This window comes from Aotus nancymaae, unplaced genomic scaffold, assembly GCF_030222135.1.
Source record: "Aotus nancymaae isolate 86718 unplaced genomic scaffold, 86718_ANA_hifiasm-v0.15.2.pri h1tg000029l, whole genome shotgun sequence".
NCBI classification, from domain to species: Eukaryota; Metazoa; Chordata; class Mammalia; order Primates; family Aotidae; genus Aotus; species Aotus nancymaae.
Genome location: NW_026988442.1, coordinates 75847076 through 75867951, shown reverse-complemented (window position 1 = coordinate 75867951; position 20876 = coordinate 75847076). Strand labels below are relative to the sequence as shown.

Genomic DNA, 20876 nt, shown 5'->3' with positions numbered 1-20876 from the left:
TACCGAGACACTGGTAGAAGTGTCTTGAAAATGTGGTAGCCGGGTGCAGTGGCTCATGCCTACAATCCCAGCACTTTGGGAGGCTGAGACGGGCAGATTTCTTGAGGTTAGGAGTTCGAGACCAGCCTAGCCAACATAGTGAAACCCCGTCTCTATTAAAAATACAAAAAAAAAGCTGGGCATGGTGGTGCATGTGCTGTAATCCCAGCTACTTGGGAGGCTGAGGCAGAACCATCACTTGAACCCGGGAGGTACAGGTTGTAGTGAGCAGAGATCACACCACTGCACTCCACCCTGGTGACAGAGCGAGACAATGTCTCAAAAAAAAAAAGTTATGATAGAAAAAGGAGACTGAAAATCCTATCTTCAAGTACCAGCCGTGCCAATGTTCCTACTGACTGCCTGTCAGAGGCACACCGCCTCTGCACAATGGAGATGGTTTTAAAATGGCATCTGTGTCCAAACCCATTAGCCTAGCAACAAGCTCTGGTTGAATTCTAAGAGGAGGACAAAAGGTAGCTTTCATCATCACAGGCACAACAGACCTTGAAGACACTAGAATGCTACGTAAGACCCAGGAACCTTGTCAGCCAGCCCACAAGCACAGGCTCTGGGTCGCAACTAAGTTTAGGTTCAGGTGAGGCGTTCACAAAAACAACTGAAATTTATAATTTGTGTTTAAGAAAATACCACCCTCATTATCATGTTCCCAACCCCTGGACTTCGTTTTCTTTTTCCGAGACGAGTCTCTCTTTGTCTCTTGGGGTGGAGTGCAGCAGTACCATCTCGGCTCACTGCAACCTCTGCCTCCTGGGTTCAAGCAATTGTTGTGCCTCAGCCTCCCAAGAAGCTGGGATTACTGGTGCATGCCACTAAACTCGGTTAATTTTTGTATTTCTAGTAGAGACTGGGTTTCGCCATGTTGGGCAGGCTGGTCTTGAACTCCTGGCCTCAAGAGATCTGCCCACCTCGACCTCCCAAAGTGCTGGGATTACAGGTGTGAGACTTACTTTTCTTTTGAAGAGACAGAGTGGTGTCTTAGAATGAGAAACTCTGGTTCAAATCCCAACCCTGGTACTCACCACCTTGGTTAAACTGTTTAAACCTTAGAATGTGTTTTGAGGGGTTGAGATGATGTGAAGATGAAGTGCCTTCCAGGTGTCTGGGATAAGCAAGCACTAAAATTATACCACTGTTACTCAGATGTCTCATGGCTGCATCTATTGCCTTTGATTAGATCAGCAGTCCCAATGTTCTTCGCACCAGGGACTGGTTTCCTGGAAGACAATTTTTCCACAGACTGGGGGAGGTGGAGATGAGGGGGAATGATTTTGGGATGAAACTGTTCCACTTCAGATTATCAGGCATTAGCAGTACTGGGTACGGGAAGGAGTCCTGAGCTTATTGGAAGGTCCAGACAGCTGGGATCTGATTTAATAGACCTGGGTGTGAAGTGTTCGTTTTTTAAAAAATGTGTTAAATAGAGATAAAGAAAAGATTTATTCAGGCCGGGTGTGCCTGAAATCCCAGCACTTTGGGAGGCCGAGGCAGGTGGATCACTTTAGGTCAGGAGTTTGAGACCAGCCCAACCAACATGGTGAAATCTACCAAAAATACAAAAATTAGCCAGGTGTGGTAGTGTGTCCCTGTAGTCCCAGCTACTGGAGAGGCTGAGAGTGAGGCAGGAGAATCGCTTGAACCCAGGAGGCAAAGGTTGCAGTGAGCCAAGATTGCCCCACTGCACTCTAGCCTGAGCCACCAGGCAAGACTCCATCTCAGAAATAATAATAATAATAAAAAAATAAAATGTGCCATCGTAACCATTAAATGTATAGTTCAGTGGCATTAAGTATATTCACATCGTTGTGCAACCATTACCCCCATTGATGAACTGCCTTTTTAAAACTCAATGACCCTAGAATCTCGAGATTCTAGGTAGATTTCTACACAAGAAAGCAGAGGATCTATGCAAATATTTACCTGAACAAGCTAACCCTCATATCCTTTCTAGGAAAGACTGCCTAACATCCGATGTTCTCTAGGAACGCTTACAAGGGAAATCTCCTGAGACGCAACTCAGCAGGTCTCTGATTGTTGATGGAAGTTCAGTTTATGCAGCAGCCAAACCATCAAATATCTAATCTGCTCTCAGAAACCTTTGCTGCATTCATCATCAATGTGGAAAAGGGCTCAAATTACCTGCAATTTACTCAGCTTCTGCCGCAGACTTGCCTCATTTTGGCATTCATAAGACAAATCAAGAGAGAGGAAATCGACCACATCCTGGAAATAGTAAATAGGGTCATTAGTGCCTAAGCAGTGCCAAGCCTAAGAACCTCTCGGAAGTATGCCTTTCAAAATTTCTCACCTTATCACTAAACTATTCCAAAGCAGGATTTTCCAAAGGAAAGGGTAGAGACGGAATGAGAAAATGTGTGTGTGTTGGGGGAAGTGCCTGTGCCTGTGTGTTCTTGGGAATGCACCCCCTATGTGCTCATCCATGTGCCTCTGTGCTCAGCACACAGAAAGCATGAAGTGCTGATGACTAAATGAACGCATGAACGAGTGTGTATGCCAAAAATGGGAGGGAGCTGGAGGCCAGTGCTGCCCCTGGCGCTTCCTCCACAGACCCTCACACTTAGCCAGAATGGGGGCGGTAGAGCCTGCAGCCACCCATGGCTCCAGTCACCCCTATGAATCCTACTGGGTTTTTGGTTTTAATTTCAGGCCACCGTTTGAAGTCCACCCCCAGTTATCTCTAGCTGGACCAAAAGCTAGGGCCTGTGGAGGATGCTCTGAAGGTTATCCTCTTTAGCAGAACACAACCCTCATGGTCTTGGTGGTCGACACTCCCATCCACACTTCCAATAAGGATGTCCCCTCTACCCTGTCTCTGGCCTACATGTGCTCAAAGAACTTCCGATTCACAGAATTTACACAGGGAGACACCACCATGCCGCCACTCCCACCACTCCCACTGCCGTGGCTCCCCTCCACGAGCCTGGCTGACTGTACCTGTCTACTCTTGGCATGATTAGATCATTACCTGTCTTCTCCTTCCCATAGATCATCTCCTTCTTCAAGACAAGGACTATGGTTAACGGCAACAGGTCAGAACCAAGTGCTCTGTGCACCTTAATGCCTAGTGTTCCATTATTGGAAAGCTAAGCATGTGGGAATTATTTATATCCTATTGCTCAAGGTCATCGCTAAGGTCTGATTGCAAAAATTCAAAAAACTGCAACCTCAGGCATAAATAGGTTAATAAGTCGTTCACCACTGGCTCCCTGTTGCTTTCTCAGTCAAGTTGTCATCAGTGTTCACTGAAGACCACGCTGGTATCACTCCAGTGTTCCCTGCCCACCCTTGTTTTGTTTGTGTCTGTCAATTCTGCACAACACATAGTCACTGAGTTCCTACCTCTGAAAGTCACACTGTGCTGGGATGGTGGGTAGGGGTTCACATTTAGAGATAAATAATATCCACAGAGGTTTAGACCTTTAATATCGAGGGTAAGCAAATGCACCAATCACATGAGAAGGCAGAAAGCTGGAAGTGCTATGAGAAGCCCACACCAGTGGTTCTCATGCCTTGCTGGGGATTAGACTCACCTGGGGACTTGGGACTTATTCAGGCCCAGGTAGGTCCCACCACATTAAGCCTTGGTCTCCACGTTCTCTCCTAGCTCTTGAGGTGTTTCTGATACCTACCCGAGCTTGGGAACCACTGGTCTAAAGCAATGGTTAAGGGTCCGGGTCGGGGGAGAGAGCACATCAGGGTGAGTGAGGGAGTGTCACTGAGCCCGGCCTCTGCTGGAGAGCACAGTCATGTGGACATTGACACTGGAAAGAATTTTGCTAGAAGGAGATTTGAGGAAGGCAGGAAGACAGGAAGGACATCCAGTAGGGGATGCAGGAGAGTAGGAAGCAAGCACAGCACTCACACCAGCAGAATGGGAGGTGAGGCCAGAGACATCCACACATTCACGCACTGGAGGGTCCTGCGGGATTCATCCCACTCTGGAGTGCGGCTTCCCAGCAGGGAACTGGTCAAAACTGTGCTTTTGGAAGATTACCCAGAAGCGTCGCACAGCATGGACTGGGGCAGAGACACCAGTACAAAGGCTCTTTCTTGACAAGCGTTTTTCTGATCAGCACTTTGGTCTCCTGTGTTCACAACTGATAGCAGTTATCACCCTCTGTAAACCAATTTACATGCCATTCTGGCCATGCAATCAGTCTGGGAGTTGTCCCTTTAGAACCTTATCAGGTCTTGGTTCTACCGTGTTTGAACTGGAAAATTTGCTGAAGACTAGACCCTGACTCCTGGGTCCCCCATCACTGCATAGACACCAATGAGCAGCATGGCATCTCTACAGCACTGGAGCAATGCCACAGAACAATGGAGACCAGCAGTGTTCCCATGGCTTCCAGACTTCCCAGCAGCCCAAGGGGGCCCAAAGCTGTTTACTTCTCAGATTATTTTAATTTTTTCCTTAAAAATTATATTAAAGGTTGGGCAGCATGGCTCATGCCTACAATTCCAGCACTTCAGGAGGCCGAGGCAGCTGGATCACCTCAGGTCAGGAGTTCGAGACCTGCCTGATCAACACGGTGAAACTCCATCTCTTCTAAAAATACAAATTAGCCAGGCGTGGGAGTGCACGCCTGTAATCCCAGCTACTTGGGAGGGTTAGGCAAGAGAATTGCTTGAATCCAGAAGACAGAGGCTGCAGTGAACTGAGATCGCCCCACCGCACTCCAACCTGAGCAACAAGAGCGAAACTCCATCTCAAAAACAATAAAAATAAAAAATACAAATTATAGTTAAAAAGTGATGGTTGGCTGGGCGTGGTGGCTTATGCCTATAATCCTGACACTTTGGGAGGCTGAGGTGGGAGGACTGCTCAAGGCCAGGAGTTGGAAGTTGACACTGTAGTGAGCCGTGATCATGCCACTGCACTCCAGCCTGGGTGACAGAGCAAGGCCACAAGACCCTGTCTCTAAAAAAAAAAACAATAATAAAAACAAAAAATAAAAAGTGATAGAGGATGTATGTGCTTTTTTTTTTTGAGACAGGGTCTTACTCTGTCACCCAGGCTGGAGTGCAGTGGCATGATCACAGTTCACTGCAGCCTTGACCTCCTGGGCTCAAGCGATCCTCCCACATCAGCCTCCCGAGTAGCTGGGACTACAGGCACGCATCATCATGCCTTCCTAATTTTTGTATTTTTAGTAGCGATGGAGTTTTGACATGTTGTCCAGGCTGGTCTTGAACTCTGGGCTCAAACAATCCTCCCACCTTCCCCTCCTAAAGTGCTGGGATTATAGCTGTGAGCCACCGTGTTCGACCAGGTGCACATTTTTGAAAAACCCCTTTACTCTAGTACTTGTTTTGCCATAATTTCATCTCTTCTCTGGTAAGCTATTTTGGACTCAAAAATCAGAGCAAGTAGAGGCATGTGGCTCCTTCCTGCAGGGAAGCCGACACTTGACCAAGCATGAGCTGCGGCTTCAAGATTTTGTTTTTAAGGTAATTATGAATTTGGAGAATGTACACCACTCATTCTGAGGCATTTACAGAAATGTTAAACCAACAGACCAGAGCTTCTTTTGTTTTTAAAAAATTAAAATCAAACTCTCCTCAGATGTTACAGGTATTTTTTGGGCTGCTGTCACCTGGGCAAGTGCAGATATGGGCGGTTCTAGCAGAAGCTCCGGGATATCTTCAGCTCGCAGGACAACAGAGAGCTTTCCACCTGAAACCAACCAGAGACATGAAGAGCAGGTGAGCAAGGGCAAGAGGCTCTGACTGTGGAAGCCACTGGGGGATTCATTTCCTATTGACCTGAAGAAATCATCCACATGACTTTACTATAGCTAAAAGATTTTAGAAGACAAGGTGGCTTTAAAAAAATTATGTTCCTAGGCCGGGCGTGGTGGCTCACGCCTGTAATCCCAGCACTTTGGGAGGCTGAGGCGGGTGGATCACGAGGTCAAGAGATCAAGACCATCCTAGCCAACATAGTGAAACTCTGTCTCTACTAAAATACACAAATTAGTTGGGCATGGTGGTGTGCGCCTGTAGTCCCAGCTACTCGGGAGGCCGAGGCAAGAGAATTGCTTGAAGCCAGGAGGCGGAGGTTGCAGTGAGCAAAGTTCACGCCACTGCACTCCAGCCTGGTGCCTGGTGAAAGAGTGAGACTCTGTCTCCAAAAAAAAATAATAATAATAATAATAATGTTCTTTTAGAGAATGTTTCGTGAAAATCAGGACTATGTAATGCAGAGCACTTGGAAAGTTGGCCAGGAGGGAACTCCTTCCTAAACTTTTTTTTTTTTTGAGACAGGGTCTTGCTGTCCACCCAGGCTGGAATGCAGTGGCGCAATCTAGGCTCATTGCAGTCTCTGCCTTTCAAGCTAAAGTGATCCTCTCGCCTCAGCCTCCTGAGTACCTGGGACTACAGGCAGGTGTTACCATGCTTGACCAATTTTTAAATTTTTTATAGAGATATGGTATCATTATATTGTCCAGGTTGATCTCAAACTCCCAGGCTCAAGCACTTCTCCTGCCTTGGCCTCCCAAAGTGCTGGGATTACAGGCGTGAGCCACTGCACCCATTCCTAAACTTCTTTTTAAAGTCAGGGTGCTCTCAGGAAACTGCTGTTCCCTGATCCTTATTCATGGGAAAACAACAGTATAGCCCCTGCTGAACATTGAGTGGGGGATAAAAGGAAATATAAGCATGTGTGGCTTGTACCACATGCTTTGACATTGGATGACATAACAGTGGTTCTCAAACTGTTGTGTGCATCATAATCACCTGCTGAGACTGTTAAAATGCCAATTCCCAGCACTCTGGGAGGCCGAGGCGGGTGGATCACAAGGTCAAGAGATCAAGACCATCCTGGTCAACATGGTGAAACTCCGTCTCTACTTAAAAATACAAAAATTAGCTGGGCATGGTGGCGCGTGCCTGTAATCCCAGCTACTCAGGAGGCTGAGGCAGAAGAATTGCCTGAACCCAGGAGGCGGAGGTTGCGGTGAGCCGAGATTGCGCCATTGCACTCCAGCCTGGGTAACAAGAGCGAAACTCCGTCTCAAAAAAAAAAAAAAAAAAAAAGGAAAAAAAAATGCTGATTTCAGGCCCTGCCCTCAGAGATTCTGAGTCAGCAGAGTAGAGTAGACCCAGGCATATGCATTTTAACACACTTCTTGGGTGATTCTGATATAATGGTCCTCAGATCGTAATTTGAAAAACACTGCCATGGCACTGGGATGGCTCAGCCGTTCTGTGTTGCTATCCAATGGATATAAATGTTCAACCCACATTGGATGTTCCTTGAGAAGCAAAACTTAATCATTTATTTAATCCCTCCAAGTATCAAGCTTAGGACTGGGTGCATAGAAAGTGCTCAGACTAGTGATGTGGAAACACGAAACAAAAATGGAATAAAACTGGAGTTTCAGATTTTAACAATAGGACTATTGGCTGTCTTCTCGATTTCATCCAAATTCTCTACGGGAGGAAGATATATCCCTGGTCAATGAAACTACCATCAACAACCATTACCAACTACAACACTGCTTAGATAAGCATAATAAAACTTTGAAATCCTTCCGAGCATGGAATATCACTTGGAGACATTTGGTTCTCACTGTGATAAGATAACATTGTTTCCCAGTTATTTAATGATTGTGCCCCATGGATCCATTTCACCTTCCACAGATTTCCAGACTTTAGACCATCACCACATCTGCAGACTAAACAGCTAACCTTTAGCGTGTCTATATATTTGCCTATTGGAGATATTTATTGTAAATGGAGAAATATGTGGTTGTGACTGGCCGCTTTCACTAACATGTTTTCAAGGTTCATCTATGTTGTAGCATATATAAGAACTTCTTTCTGGCCGGGCACAGTGGCTCACACCTGTAATCCCAGCACTCTGGGAGGCCGAGGCAGGAGTATCACTTGAGGTCAGGAGTTTGAGACCAGCCTGACCAACATGGCAAAACCCTGTCTCTACCAAAAACACGAAAAAATTAGCCAGGCGTGGTGGCACACACCTGTAGTGCCAGCTACTTGAGAGGCTAAGGCAGGAGAATTGATTTAACTCAGGAGGCAGAGGTTGCAGTGAGCCAAGATCACGCCTCTGCACTCCAGCTTGGGCAACAGAGTGAGACTGTCTCTCAAAACAAAAACATCAACAACAAAAAAAAACCCCACAACATCTATTTATGGCTGAATAATATTCCACTGTATGGATATATTAATATTACATTTTCTTTATCCATCAGCTGATGGACATTAGGGTGCTTCCACTTTTGGTTTTTATGAGTAACACTGCTATGAATGTTTGTGTACACATTTTTATCTGGACATTTACCCATTTCACTTGGATGTATATCTAGAAGAGGAACTGTTAAGCCACATGTTAACTCTAAAGTTTAACTTTTTGAGGACATGCTGGACTGTTTTCCAAAGTGGTTGCACTGTTGTTCATGACCCCAGCAGTGTCTGCAGGTTCCATTTACTCCACAGTGTCACCAGCACTGTTACTGTTTTGTCTTTTTAATTACAGCCCTCCTCATTGGTATGAAGTGGTATTCTGTTATATTTAATTGCTGGCATTGAGTAGTTGGTTCATTGGAATTTCTTTTGTTTTTTTTGACAGAGTCTCGCTGTCACCCAGGCTGGAGTACAGTGGCATGATTTTGGCTCACTGCAACCTCCGCCTCCAGGGTTCAAGCAATTCTCATGCCTCAGCCTCCCGAGTAGCTAGGATTACAGGTGCGCACCGTCATGCCCAGAAATTTTTGTATTTTTAGTAGAGACAGGGTTTCATCATGATGGTCAGGCTGGTCTTAAACTTCTGACCTTGTGATCCACCCACCTCAGACTCCCAAAGTGCTGGGATTACAAGCGTGAACCACCGAGCCTGGCCACTGGCATTTCTTACAGTATTTTTTTATTTTTTTTATTTTCAACCAACCTATGATATATGACATTTTTGGTGTATCTTAATTAATACATTTTTAAAAGAACAGTAAGTCTATAGGATTGGACTTCAAAGGAAAATGAGAATGAGGGAGAAAGAAGAAAAACCACTTTTTAGAATAGTAAGACTGAAAAAGAAAATTTATTCAGTGTCTTACATGATACTGGGGACAGATAGTTGGGAAACACAAAATGAAGGGTAGGAGAAATAAGCAGAAGAGAAGAAGGAAGATATGAGTTTAAAAAGAAAGTCTTTAGCCACCTGATGGAAAGTAAAAATAAAATATGAAAAACATTTAAACAAACATGTAAATAGAGTTTTATAATTTAAAAAGTTTTATGGAATCTACCCTCAAAATAAGATTTTTCTTTATTTGGGATGATATTGTCTTTCCTTGTTTCTTTTTATTACTATTATTTTTTCAGTCCTGCTGCTTCTGCAGTCTTCCATCCTTTTTTCTTTTCTTTTTTTTGAGACAGGGTGTGGCTCTGTCACCTAGGCTGAAGTGCAGTGGCGTGACCTTGGCTCATTGCAGCCTCTGCTGCCTGGGTCCAAGCAATTCTCCCACCTCAGCCTCCCTTGTAGCTGGGATTACACACACACCCCACCATGGCTAGCTAATTTTTGTGATTTTTTTTTTTTGTAGAGATGGGGTTTTGCCATGTTGGTCAGGCTGGTCTTGAACTCATGAGCTCAAACAATCTGCCCACCTTGGCCTCTCAAAGCCCTCGGGTTACAGACAGGAGTCACTGTGCCTGGCCTCATTCTTTCAAAGTTTCTTTTACCCAGAGCTTCTTCAGTAGGATTGAAGCCAACACACATCTCTGTGTTTATTTGCTGACCTGCCCCAAGAGCGCAGTGGTTCTTAATGGTGCTCCTAGGTTCAGGAAACTGTCTGCATGTCCAGAGCTCTGCTTTCCCTCAGCCTGGGCCCCTTCCCTCCACATCTGGAGCCTTTTCCCTCCCTGCATTCCCAACTGCTCAAATGGTGGCCCAGGAACAGCCTTCCTGGCAACTCTGTCTAAAACACTCCAAGCCACCCTCACACTTTCTTCCCTTACCCTGCCTTAAAAAAAAATCTTGGTAAAATACACATAACAGAAAAAGTATTATACTAACTATTTTTAAGTGTATAGTTCAGTATTATTAAGTATATTCACATCATTGTACAACCAATCTCCAGAATTTTTTCATCTTCAGAACAGAAACTCTACCCCCATTAAACAGCTCTCCATCTCTTCCTTAACCCTAGCCCCTGCCTCTGCCATTCTCCTTCCTGTCTCCATGAATCCGACTGCTCCAGGTTCCTCCTATACGTGGAATCATATAGCGTTTGTCATTTTGTGTCTGGCTTATTTCACATAGCATAATGTCCTGAAGGTTCATACATGTTGTAGTATGTGACAAGACTTCTTCCCTTTTTAATGAAGGTGGAGTAATATTCCAATTTATGTCTATGCCACATCTTGTTTATCCATTCATTCATCAGTGGATATCAGGGCTGTGTCCACCTTTTGGCTATTGTGAATAAGGCTGCTATGATGTCCTCCTTTATTTTATTTATTTATTTTTTTTGAGACGGAGTTTCGCTCTTGATACCCAGGCTGGAGTGCAATGGCGCGATCTCGACTCACCGCAACCTCCGCCTCCTGGGTTCAGGCAATTCTCCTGCCTCAGCCTCCTGAGTAGCTGGGATTACAGGCACGCGCCACTGTGCCCAGCTAATTTTTTTGTATTAGTAGAGACGGGGTTTCACCATGTTGACCAGGATGGTCTCGATCTCTTGACCTCGTGATCCACCCGCCTCGGCCTCCCAAAGTGCTGGGATTACAGGCTTGAGCCACCGCGCCTGGCCAATCCTCCTTTATTTTTTAAGATAGAAAAAAAATGTTTAAGGCCGGGCGTGGTGGCCCATGACTGTAATCCCAGCACTTTGGGAGGCTGAGGTGGGCGAATCATCTGAGGTCAGGAGTTTGAGTCCAGCCTGGCCAACATGGTGAAACTCTGTCTCTACTATTAATACAAAAATTTGCCAGGTGTGGTGGTGTGTGTCTAATCCCAGCTACTGGGAAGGCTGAGGCAGGAGAACCGCTTGAACCAGGGAGGCAGAGGTTGCAGTGAGCCGAGATCGTGCCACTGAACTCTAGCCTGGGCAACAGAATGAGACTCCATCTCAAAAAATAAAAATAAAAATAAATAAATAAATACATGCAAATTAACAACAGATGGAAATAAGTTTTCAATTGTCAAATTAGTAATAAAAGATAGCACTTGAAACTGACAGAATGAGGTCAGAAGAGTAATTTTATAACTGTTCAATAAATGATTACAATTTTTCTGGAAAATAATTTAGTACCATGCTTTAAAATCTTAAAGAATGCAGATCTTTTCATCTAGCAGTTTCAATTCTAAGAATCTGTCAGAAAGAATTCAGAAGGTGGGAAATAGTTTATAGATAGGAGTTCGAGAGCAGCCTGGCCAACATGGCAAAACCCCATCTCTACAAAAAAAAAAAAAAAAAAAAAGAAAAATCACAAAAATTAGCCAGGCATGGTGGTGTGCGTGTGTGTGTGTAATCCCAGCTACAAGGGAGGCTGAGATGGGAGAATTGCTTGAACCCAGGCAGTAGAGGCTGCAATGAGCCAAGGTCATTGTAACATAACTTGTAACTAGTGAAAATTAGAATAAACATACAAAAATAAGGAAAATATTTAAAACTTCATACTCCATTTATACAATGGGAACCTATAAGACCATTGAAAATTATGCTTTCAACTTTTTGTTTTAAGCAATAGTATTCCAGCACTGGAGTTTTAAATTACTTTAAAATTATTATTATTATTTTAGAGATGGTGGCTCGCTATGTTGCCCAGGCTGATCTCCAACTCCTGGCCTCAAGCAATCCTCCTGCCTCGGCCTCCTAAAGTGCTGAGATTACAGGCATGAGCCACCACACCTTTTAATAAAAGGAGAATATAGTCACAAAATATGTTAAATTGAAAAAGCAATACATAGAAGTATGTATATATATCAGGTACTATATACACAAATATGTATATATACAGTATATAATAAAAACAAGAAAGCGTATATAATCAAAAATTGGTTCTCAAAATTGGTGTACCTAACACACACTTAAGGAATTGATTCAAATCACAAATGTCCTGGTTCGGCTTAGGCTACTGAATCAGAACTTCAAGGCCCCTAGGAGGCAGGAATGTGAACACTTACAGTTGTGCTCTCCTCATCCTGTGGTATATCATTGTTTCATCTTGTATTTGTCTGTTTCCCAAGCTGGAATGTGAATTCCAACTAAGACATGTAATGGGGAAAAGAAAAGTAAAGGGGAGCCAAGCGGGGAAGGACAGGCAACCATGAAGCCTTGGAATCAGGGCAGCAGGACACAGACAGAAAGGAGGACAGTAAGACAATCAGTGCTTGTACAACTCAAGACTGGGCAAGAGGTGTTTCAAAGAGATATATATATACATTTTTTTTTTGAGATGGTGTCTTGCTCTGTTTCCCAGGCTAGAGTGCAGTGGCGCGGTATCAGCTCACTGCAACATCTGCCTCCTGGGTTCAAGTGATTCTCCTGCCTCAGCCTCTTGAGTAGCTGGGATTACAGGTGCCTGCCACCATCCCTAGCTAATTTTTAAGTAGAGATGGGGTTTCGCCATATTGGCTAGGCTGGTCTTGAACTGCTGACCTCAAGTCATCTGCCTGCCTCAGCCTCCCAAAGTGCTGGGATCACACATGTGAGCCACTGTGCCTGGCCTGAGATATTTTTCAAAGGAAATGCTGAGCGTTATGCCTTGTAAGCTACCCCCTTCCAATCTCCATTGGGAAATCAATAAATATTAAATTCTCCCGAATTCACAGACGTGAGAGGACTGCTGCAGGTGAGTGGGGAGAAATGCTGAATCCTGCTTTAAGGAGGATGGGAAAAGTGTGTGATGAAGGCTGCCAAGGGGTCACCATCAGGGTCAATGTGTACTCACCTTGAGAAGCATAGTTTTCATGGTAAATCTCATAGGCTTTTCGGTGGGCATCACTGAGGGTCTGGAGCCATGATGCTCTTGATTTCTGGTGGGGAAGCTCCTTGATCACTTCCTCTAGGTCACTAAAGGTGAACCAGATCCCAACTAGGTCCCCGAAGGAGTGAAAGGCGAATGTAGCATAGTCAGCAAAGAGGTCAGTGAAGACTTCGGTTCTCTGAAGGGTGCTGGCAGGCAGGGTCTGGTGGTGCAGGACGACCATGGGCTGAAGCTGCGCGGTCTTGAGGGCCTCCAGGAGTCGCCGATAGCACTGTACTGTTTTCTCGTCTGGATTCTGGGTGCTTCCCGCTGGGAGGAGCTGTGCCCATGACAGAAATACCTTATAATGGGTGATCTTACTGGCATGAAGACTGCTGAAGTATTCTGGCAGGAAAGTGGGCAGTGGCTGGTGACAAACATAAATGTCTTTGTCTCCTGCTACAAAGTTAGAACTCTGGTCTCCCAGGAGACCACTCGGGTTGTTCAGGAAGTCATTGGTTAAAGGACCAGCAGCGGAAATGAAATTTCTATCAGAATCCCAGTCCAACCCACAGCATGAAAAACTTAGCAGGACAATAAAGACTACATGCCACAACAGCTCCATGTTCTAGGAACTGTTAGGAGGTATGTAGAACCCTTACTTTATAACTATGACTGAGGTTGTAAAATACTCAGTGATTATTAAGACTTAATATTTAACTGGGTTATCTATGGTCACAAAATCAGTGCACAGTTCACTAATGCAATATTTAAAAATGTAAAGATCATAAGAGATAACACAAAACCCTGAAACTTCCTATATAATTTAAGCAGAGAAACCTGGAAATGTCTAAAGACAAAAGTTATCAAATTTTTATCTTAAAAATTTTTTGGGGGGGTGACAGGGCCTCACTTTGTTGTCCAGGTGGGAGTACAGTGGTGCGATCACAGCTCCCTGCAGTCTTGACTTCCTGGACTCAAGCAATCCTCCCATCTCAGCATCTTGGGTAGGTGGGACCATAGGTGTGTGCCACCATGACCAGCTAATTTTTTGTATTTTTAGTAGAGATGGGGTTTTGCAATGTCACCCAGGCTGGTGTCCAACTCCTGGGATCAAGTGATCCTGTTGCCTCAGCCTCCCAAAGTGTTGGGATTACAGGTGTGAGCCACCACACCCGGCCACAAATTATTTTAAAATTTGTTTACATAATAGAACAAAAATAAATCACTTGCCCAAAACTTTCCCCCTTTAAAAATATGCTGAACATGTTTTGTAAGCAAGTCAAACAATATAGAAACATCTGTGAAAAACCTGCAAATTCCTTTACCTACCCTCCTCCTCTTCCTAGGATAAGTATCTTCAACAATATGCATCCTTCCAGTTTTCTTTCTCTGCATATCTTAATGGTTATCCAGAAGTCAAAATGCCTGGATTTAAATCTCGTGTGACAAAAATTACTTAACTCTGTGCCTCTACTTTGTCACCTGTAGAATGGGGATAATTCACCAATTGGATTGGTCACTCTTGTAGCATGTTTAGAACAGTACAGCTCAGAGACTCTTATTATATATACACAAATGAAAAAGTGTGATTACATATACACAAATGGAAACGTGTGCGTAACATTTAAAATATAAAACAATTTAACATATATGGAATCACGCCATGCTTTATTTTCCACAGCTTTCTTTTCTTCCCTTAATAGCTCTTAGAGCTCTGCCTATATCAGAATATATAAACCCACCTCTATTTAACAGATACACAGCTTTCCACAGCACAACTGTACCATAAATTAACATCTTGAATACTAAACACTTCAGTTGGTTTTAAATTTGTGTTGCAAATAATGCTGCAAATGAATATTCTTATATATAGGCGAGGCATGGTTGCTCATGCCTGTTTTGCTAGTTCTTTTGGAGGCTGAGACTGGAGGACTGCTTGAGGCCAGGGCCTTGAGGCCAGTCTGGGCAACATAGGGAGATTGTGTCTCAAAAAAATTGTTCTTGATTGAATGAAATGCAAATTGGCTTCCAAGTTAGTCTTCTTCATATTTAAATCCTACATATATTTAGAAGTGTGCCTGAATCTGTTTGCCTTGCTAATGCCTATTATAAAACTTTACATTTTTGCTACTTTGAAGTAAATATTATGTCCTTTTCTTTTTCTGATTACTTAAGAGGTAAGTGAAGCGCTTCATGTTAATTGGGCATTTACTTTTCTTTTGAGATTTATATTCATATCCTTTCTCCATTTTTCTTATTACTGATATAAAAAATCTTAACAGTCTAGATATCACATATGAAAACAAAGTAGAAAAACCACCTTTTAATTTGGTTTAGAGTGTCTTTTTTTTTTAATAGAATCCCATTACTTTCCATAGACTCTAGAGGGTTAAGCCCAGGAATCTTTTTGAGACACTGTCATGATCTTGTCTCACTGCAACCTCTACCTCCCAGGTTCAAGGAATTTTCCTGCCTCAGCCTCCCAAGTAGCTGCGATTACAGGTGCCTGCCACCCTGCCTCGCTAATTTTTATATTTTTAGTAGAGATGGGTTTTCCCTATGTTGGGCAGGCTTGTCTCAAACTCCTGACCTCAGGTGATCCACCTGCCTTGGCCTCTCAAAGTGCTGGGTTTACAGGCATGAACCACTGTGCCTGGCCTTGTTTTTCTTAAGTGAAAGCAAGCCTATTAGGAAAGTAAAGGAATAAAAAAATGGTGACTACATCGGCAGTCTTCAGTGTCTTTAAAGATACATTACCTGTTACCATCTTTTTTTAAATATCCCGTGACAAATTTGCTCGAGTATTCATTCTTGTTTTAATCTTTGTCATGTTTTTATTTTTAAAATACATAATGATTATACATATTTGTGGAGTACATTTTGACAAGGTTTCATACGATTCGATCCCAGGAAATTATTAGGAGAAATGTGTTCAAACCATTGTTTTAACCTATAATTTGTCTCATTTTCTACTAATAGATTTGTGGCTGTTCAAATTCACATTGCACTGCAAAGCTCAGAGATCAAGGCAAGTTGAGTACTTACCAGTATTAGACTGTCCCACATGGGCCTTAGCCTTAGAAAATATTTTACTTTTGTGACCTTTAACATATTTTGTGATTTAATGGATCTTCATTACAGGCACAATTTAAAAAATGCCAGTTCCTGGCCGGGAGCAGTGGCTCATGCCTGTAATCCCAGCACTTTGGGAGGCCGAGATGCGCAGATCACTTGAGGTCGGGAGTTTGAGACCAGCATGATCAACATGGAGAAACCCCGTCTCTACTAAAAATACAAAATTAGCCGGGTGTGGTGGTACATGCCATAATTCCAGCGACTTGGGAGGCCGAAGATCACTTGAATCTGGGGGCGGAGGTTGCAGTGAGCTGATACCGTGCCACTGCACTCCAGGCTGGGCAACAAGAGCGAAACTCCAGTTCAGAAAAAAAAAAAAAAAAAAAAGCCAGTTCCTGACACTAATGACACTATAAAACACTTCCAACAACTTCTTTTCAAAATATATTTAGACACAAAATGGTAATCTACGGAAGAGCATTTTTTCAATAACAAATATGCCTTTTTATATTTGGCAGGATTAAGACCCTTGCACAGTAGGACTGCACAGCTTTAGAGTGGCATAAAAAAGAGGGAGGGAAGAAGTTCATGGAAAGCATGATTGACTTTCTATAGATTTTTTTTTCAAATTCCCTTTTTAAAATTGATGCGTTTTTTATATTTATAGGATACATGTGATATTTTGTTGTGTGTACAGAATGTGTAATGATCAAATTAGGGCATTTTGGGTACCTATCACCTTGAATATTTATCATTTCTATGTGCTAGGAACATTTCAAGTTCTCTCTTCCAGCTACTTTGAAACATACAACACACTGTTGCTAACTAGTCATCCTATTATGCTATCAAACATTAGCACTTATACCTGCTATTAAATATCTAACTGTATGTGTGCTCACTTTTTATCGCTAAATCTCTAACCCATCTTGAATTTTAACTTTGGGTATGCTGTGTGGTAGGCTAATTTCTAACATCATTGAATAGGCATCCTTCCTCTAATATTTGAAATGTGACTTTATCAGAAATGAAAAGCCTACATAAGCACAGATGTTTCTGAACTTTTTACTGTTGCGACTGATTTATCTGTTCTCATGCCAATCACACACTATCTTAATTTCTACACTTGTACAGCATCTTTTGCTTTCAGATAGGGCAAGGCCTCTTCTATTATTCTTTTCCCCAGAATCATTTTGGCTGTATTTGCACATTTTCTTTTCCATGTGTCCTAGAGATATTTCAATTTCAAAACATCTAGGTCTACTTCAGTTTTGTTTGTGGGTATCCCATAGTGTAGCTGTACCACAGTTTATGTAATAATTTCCTTACTGATGAGCGTCTGTTGGGATTTGGTTAAAAATGCGTTAATAGGCCGGGCGTGGTGGCTTTTGCCTGTAATCCCAGCACTTTGGGAAGCTGAGGCGGGCAGATCACGAGGTCAAGAGATCGCGACTACCCTAGCCAACATGGTGAAATCCCATCTCTATTAAAAAAATACAAAAATTAGCTGGGCATGGTGGCTTGCGCCTGTAGTCCTAGCTACTCGGGAGGCAGAGGTTGCAGTGAGCCAAGATTGCACCACTGCACTCCAGCCTGGCGCTTGGCGACAAAGCAAGACTCTATCTCAAAAAAAAAAAAAAAAAGCATTAATAGATCAGTTGGCAATTTATGGTATTCAAACCTTTCCATTCCAGAATGTCTATCCACTTATCTTAAATACTTGTCTAATTTTCTTCACAAAGGTCTCATGTATGATCCATTATTCATTAACCACTTTATCTCCCTGACAAGTACCACATGAAGCTGAATGTGTGGAAACACAAGCCCACATACTCAGATGTGGAAAAAGGGGATTTGCAGTAATGACCTCACCTTGTTCTGGAGCCCCCACTCTCATTAATGGCAATTGGGAGTGGACACATTTGCCGAAAATGAATGTATCTCCCCTGGACTTAAAGTTTCCTTTAGTAAATAGTCAAATTAAAGTTGACTATTCAAGTTCCAGTTAATATTCTTTCAATCTGCACCCTACCTTCCTTATGAAGTCAGTACAGGGAGATGCTCCCCCTAATACAAGTGGGAGAGGGTTCTTTCTTGCTGTCTCCTAAATTTTCACTACAATGTCTGGCCTGTTGTTTGTGCATGTCTTATGCTAGTACTCCTGTCACTCCCCCAACAGTAAGTCTGAGGTCCTGCACCCCAAACTTTCCTCATCCCATTGTCAAGGACCCTCCCACGCTTATTAAAAATATACTTAACAGGCTGGGCTCGGTGGCTCACGCCTGTAATCCCAGTACTTCGGGAGGCCAACGCAGGTGGCACACGAGGTCAGAAGATGGAGACCATACTGGCCAACATGGTGAAACTCTGTCTCTCCTAAAAATAAAAAAATTAGATGGGCATGGTGGTGCGTGCCTACAATCCCAGCTACTCGAGAGGCTGAGGCTGGAGAATAGCTTAAACCAGGGAGTTGTTAAGTTGCAGTGAGCCGAGATCGCGCCATTGGACTTCAGCCTGGCAACAGAGCGAGACTCTGTCTCAAAAAAACAACAACAACATACACATACCAAAAAAAACCATGCTTGACAGGAGCTTATACTCTGCATCTGCTATGTAAGTTCTCTATCTATTTCCAGGCCCCCTCATCTCACCCCATCCTTTTTAAGTCAGCAGAAATTAAAGTGACTATTTATAAGCTTACCATACAGAATACAGAACTACCACATTTCCTTAATTGGCCCTGCAGGCCTCAGAATGCCATCTGTTGTTAAAAGCTGCAACATAGGAACTGCTCCATCATGAACATACTGATCATAGCTAAGTCTCAGGAACTGTTAGTAATATAAACGGTTATAATTTTTCCTGGAAGGAGACCATAAAATTTGGGGACAGCTTGTAATATAGGAAATGACCTATTTCCCCTAAAAAAGCAATTTGAAAACAATCCTGAGAAATTAACCTTAGGACACAGAAGTAAAAGAAATTATTAAAGAGTAATTTTTAAAAGTATAATAAACTTCTAATTTTTATAAGCATTAAAAAAAAAAACTGGAATTAACCTTGGAAAGTCATCGCTAAGGCCTCTAGTTTTCATATGAATTATCTAACGACTCCTCATAGAAACCTAATCCATAATGCCACAGTTCTACCCCTTAACTCCAGATTAAGCAAAAAAGGAAACACTCACATTCACAAGTAGATGGAAGCAATAATCATGGTACAGTAGAAAGAAATCCAATAGACAAATTCAGAACAAGTTATTGTATTATGATGAATAAAAGCAGTAGCTGGCAATCAAAAAAGCTATTTGCTCGGTAAGACAGCACATACCCTAAAAGTAATGGGCCTTTTCCTACACATGAAAACAAAACAAAGGTATTGTTTATAGAGACCACACATTATTTGGTTCCAACTTCACTGGGACAGGAAACACACCAAAGGAAGTGCTGAAGCCTGTGTTGGTACAAAAGCTTGTGACGAATGTGACACACAGGACCATCAGCTCAGTTCTTGTTTCTGAAAAGAAATCTTGAAGCATCACTTCCAGAAGCATTGCTGTCCCTACCAGAGCTCCAGCCAGGAGGTGGTGTGCCACAGTTCCTCAGCTCTGATCAGTTACCTTCACTATCTCAATCTTCCAGCAAGTAATTAGGGTTAACTACCAAGTAGGGATCTTCTTCATAGCTCTCACTTCCCTCTGTGGAGCCTTTCAATCCAGCCTGGGTGAGCTCAATTAGAACATGATCCTATGAAACACAAATATTTGTCCTTAGATTTCAAGCAATATTATACAAATGTCCAGATATATAAGACTTGATCCTTCTTCTGACAGTTTGCTATCAACATTTTCTTTCATTTTCTAACTAGAAATTCCTAGGAAAAGGATCATACTTTAAATATCACTATTAGTGCTCTGCTAAACCCTGTTCCTATCAGGATGCTGAGTTTTGATACCATAAACCCCTTGTGGAAAATTAAGAAGTACATAAGTAAGCTTAACAGATATTGTGATTTTAATAAGGTTTCCTGGCACATTACATCAAATGCTAATAAATATAACTTCAAACAAGGAAGTTATACTTGAATTTAAAGGTTATACAATTCTGCAAAATTGTCTAATGAATTAGAAGTCTGTTTCATACTTAATACCATTCAGCAATTTTTAATTACTGACCACTGAACTTTTTCATATACCACCATTTCATAGACTTAGGAGAACAATCTACGAAGAAAATTCATGTAGAAAATTTTTCACTCTGAGCTAATAAAAAAAGGCAGAACATGTCATCTGGCTTAAAATCCTGATGATAGATTTTAAGACCATGATAAAATCATAGGTCAGTAAAAAATGTTCATAAATGAGAAGAGCTCCTAGCCAAGCCCATAGAAAGGAACTCAAGAAATTGTGATTTGATCCTTAAAAGTTTGGCAAAGCTCCATAGTATAAACATTGATGCCACTAAGGAGGATTGGACACTTTTTAAAAAAATTGTCCTAGCTGGGCATGGTGGCTCACATCTGTAATCCCAGTACTTTGGGTGGTGAGGCAGGTGGACTGCCTGAAGTCAGGAGTTTGAGACCAGCCTGGCCAACATAGTGGAACCCCATCTCTACTTAAAATTAGCTGGCATAGTGGCAAGTGCCTGTAATCCCAGCTACGCAGGAGGCCAAGTCAGGAGAATTGCTTGAACCTGGGAGGTGGAGGTTGCAGTGAGTTGAGATCACACCATTGCATTCCAGCCTGGACAAGAGTGAAACTCCATCTTAAAACAAAAAAACAAACAAAC

General features: G+C 42.7%; 2 protein-coding genes across 2 annotated transcripts in view; both read right to left on the bottom strand.

Annotated features, from left to right (window-relative positions):
• Window positions 1-19247, bottom strand: part of LCT (lactase) — a 67762-nt gene extending 48515 nt beyond the window's left edge. Inside the window, exons 1-3 of the mRNA XM_064382805.1 lie at window positions 13000-19247; window positions 5679-5758; window positions 2200-2283 (exon numbers count right to left, since the gene is read on the bottom strand). Coding sequence (XP_064238875.1) covers window positions 2200-2283; window positions 5679-5758; window positions 13000-13639 — 804 coding nt within the window. The 5' untranslated portion in view covers window positions 13640-19247. The remainder of the gene's footprint in view (window positions 1-2199; window positions 2284-5678; window positions 5759-12999) is intronic.
• An 88-nt stretch (window positions 19248-19335) lies between these two features.
• Window positions 19336-20876, bottom strand: part of MCM6 (minichromosome maintenance complex component 6) — a 38040-nt gene continuing 36499 nt past the window's right edge. Inside the window, exon 17 of the mRNA XM_064382806.1 lies at window positions 19336-19835. Within this exon, the coding sequence (XP_064238876.1) occupies window positions 19719-19835 (117 nt within the window). The 3' untranslated portion in view covers window positions 19336-19718. The remainder of the gene's footprint in view (window positions 19836-20876) is intronic.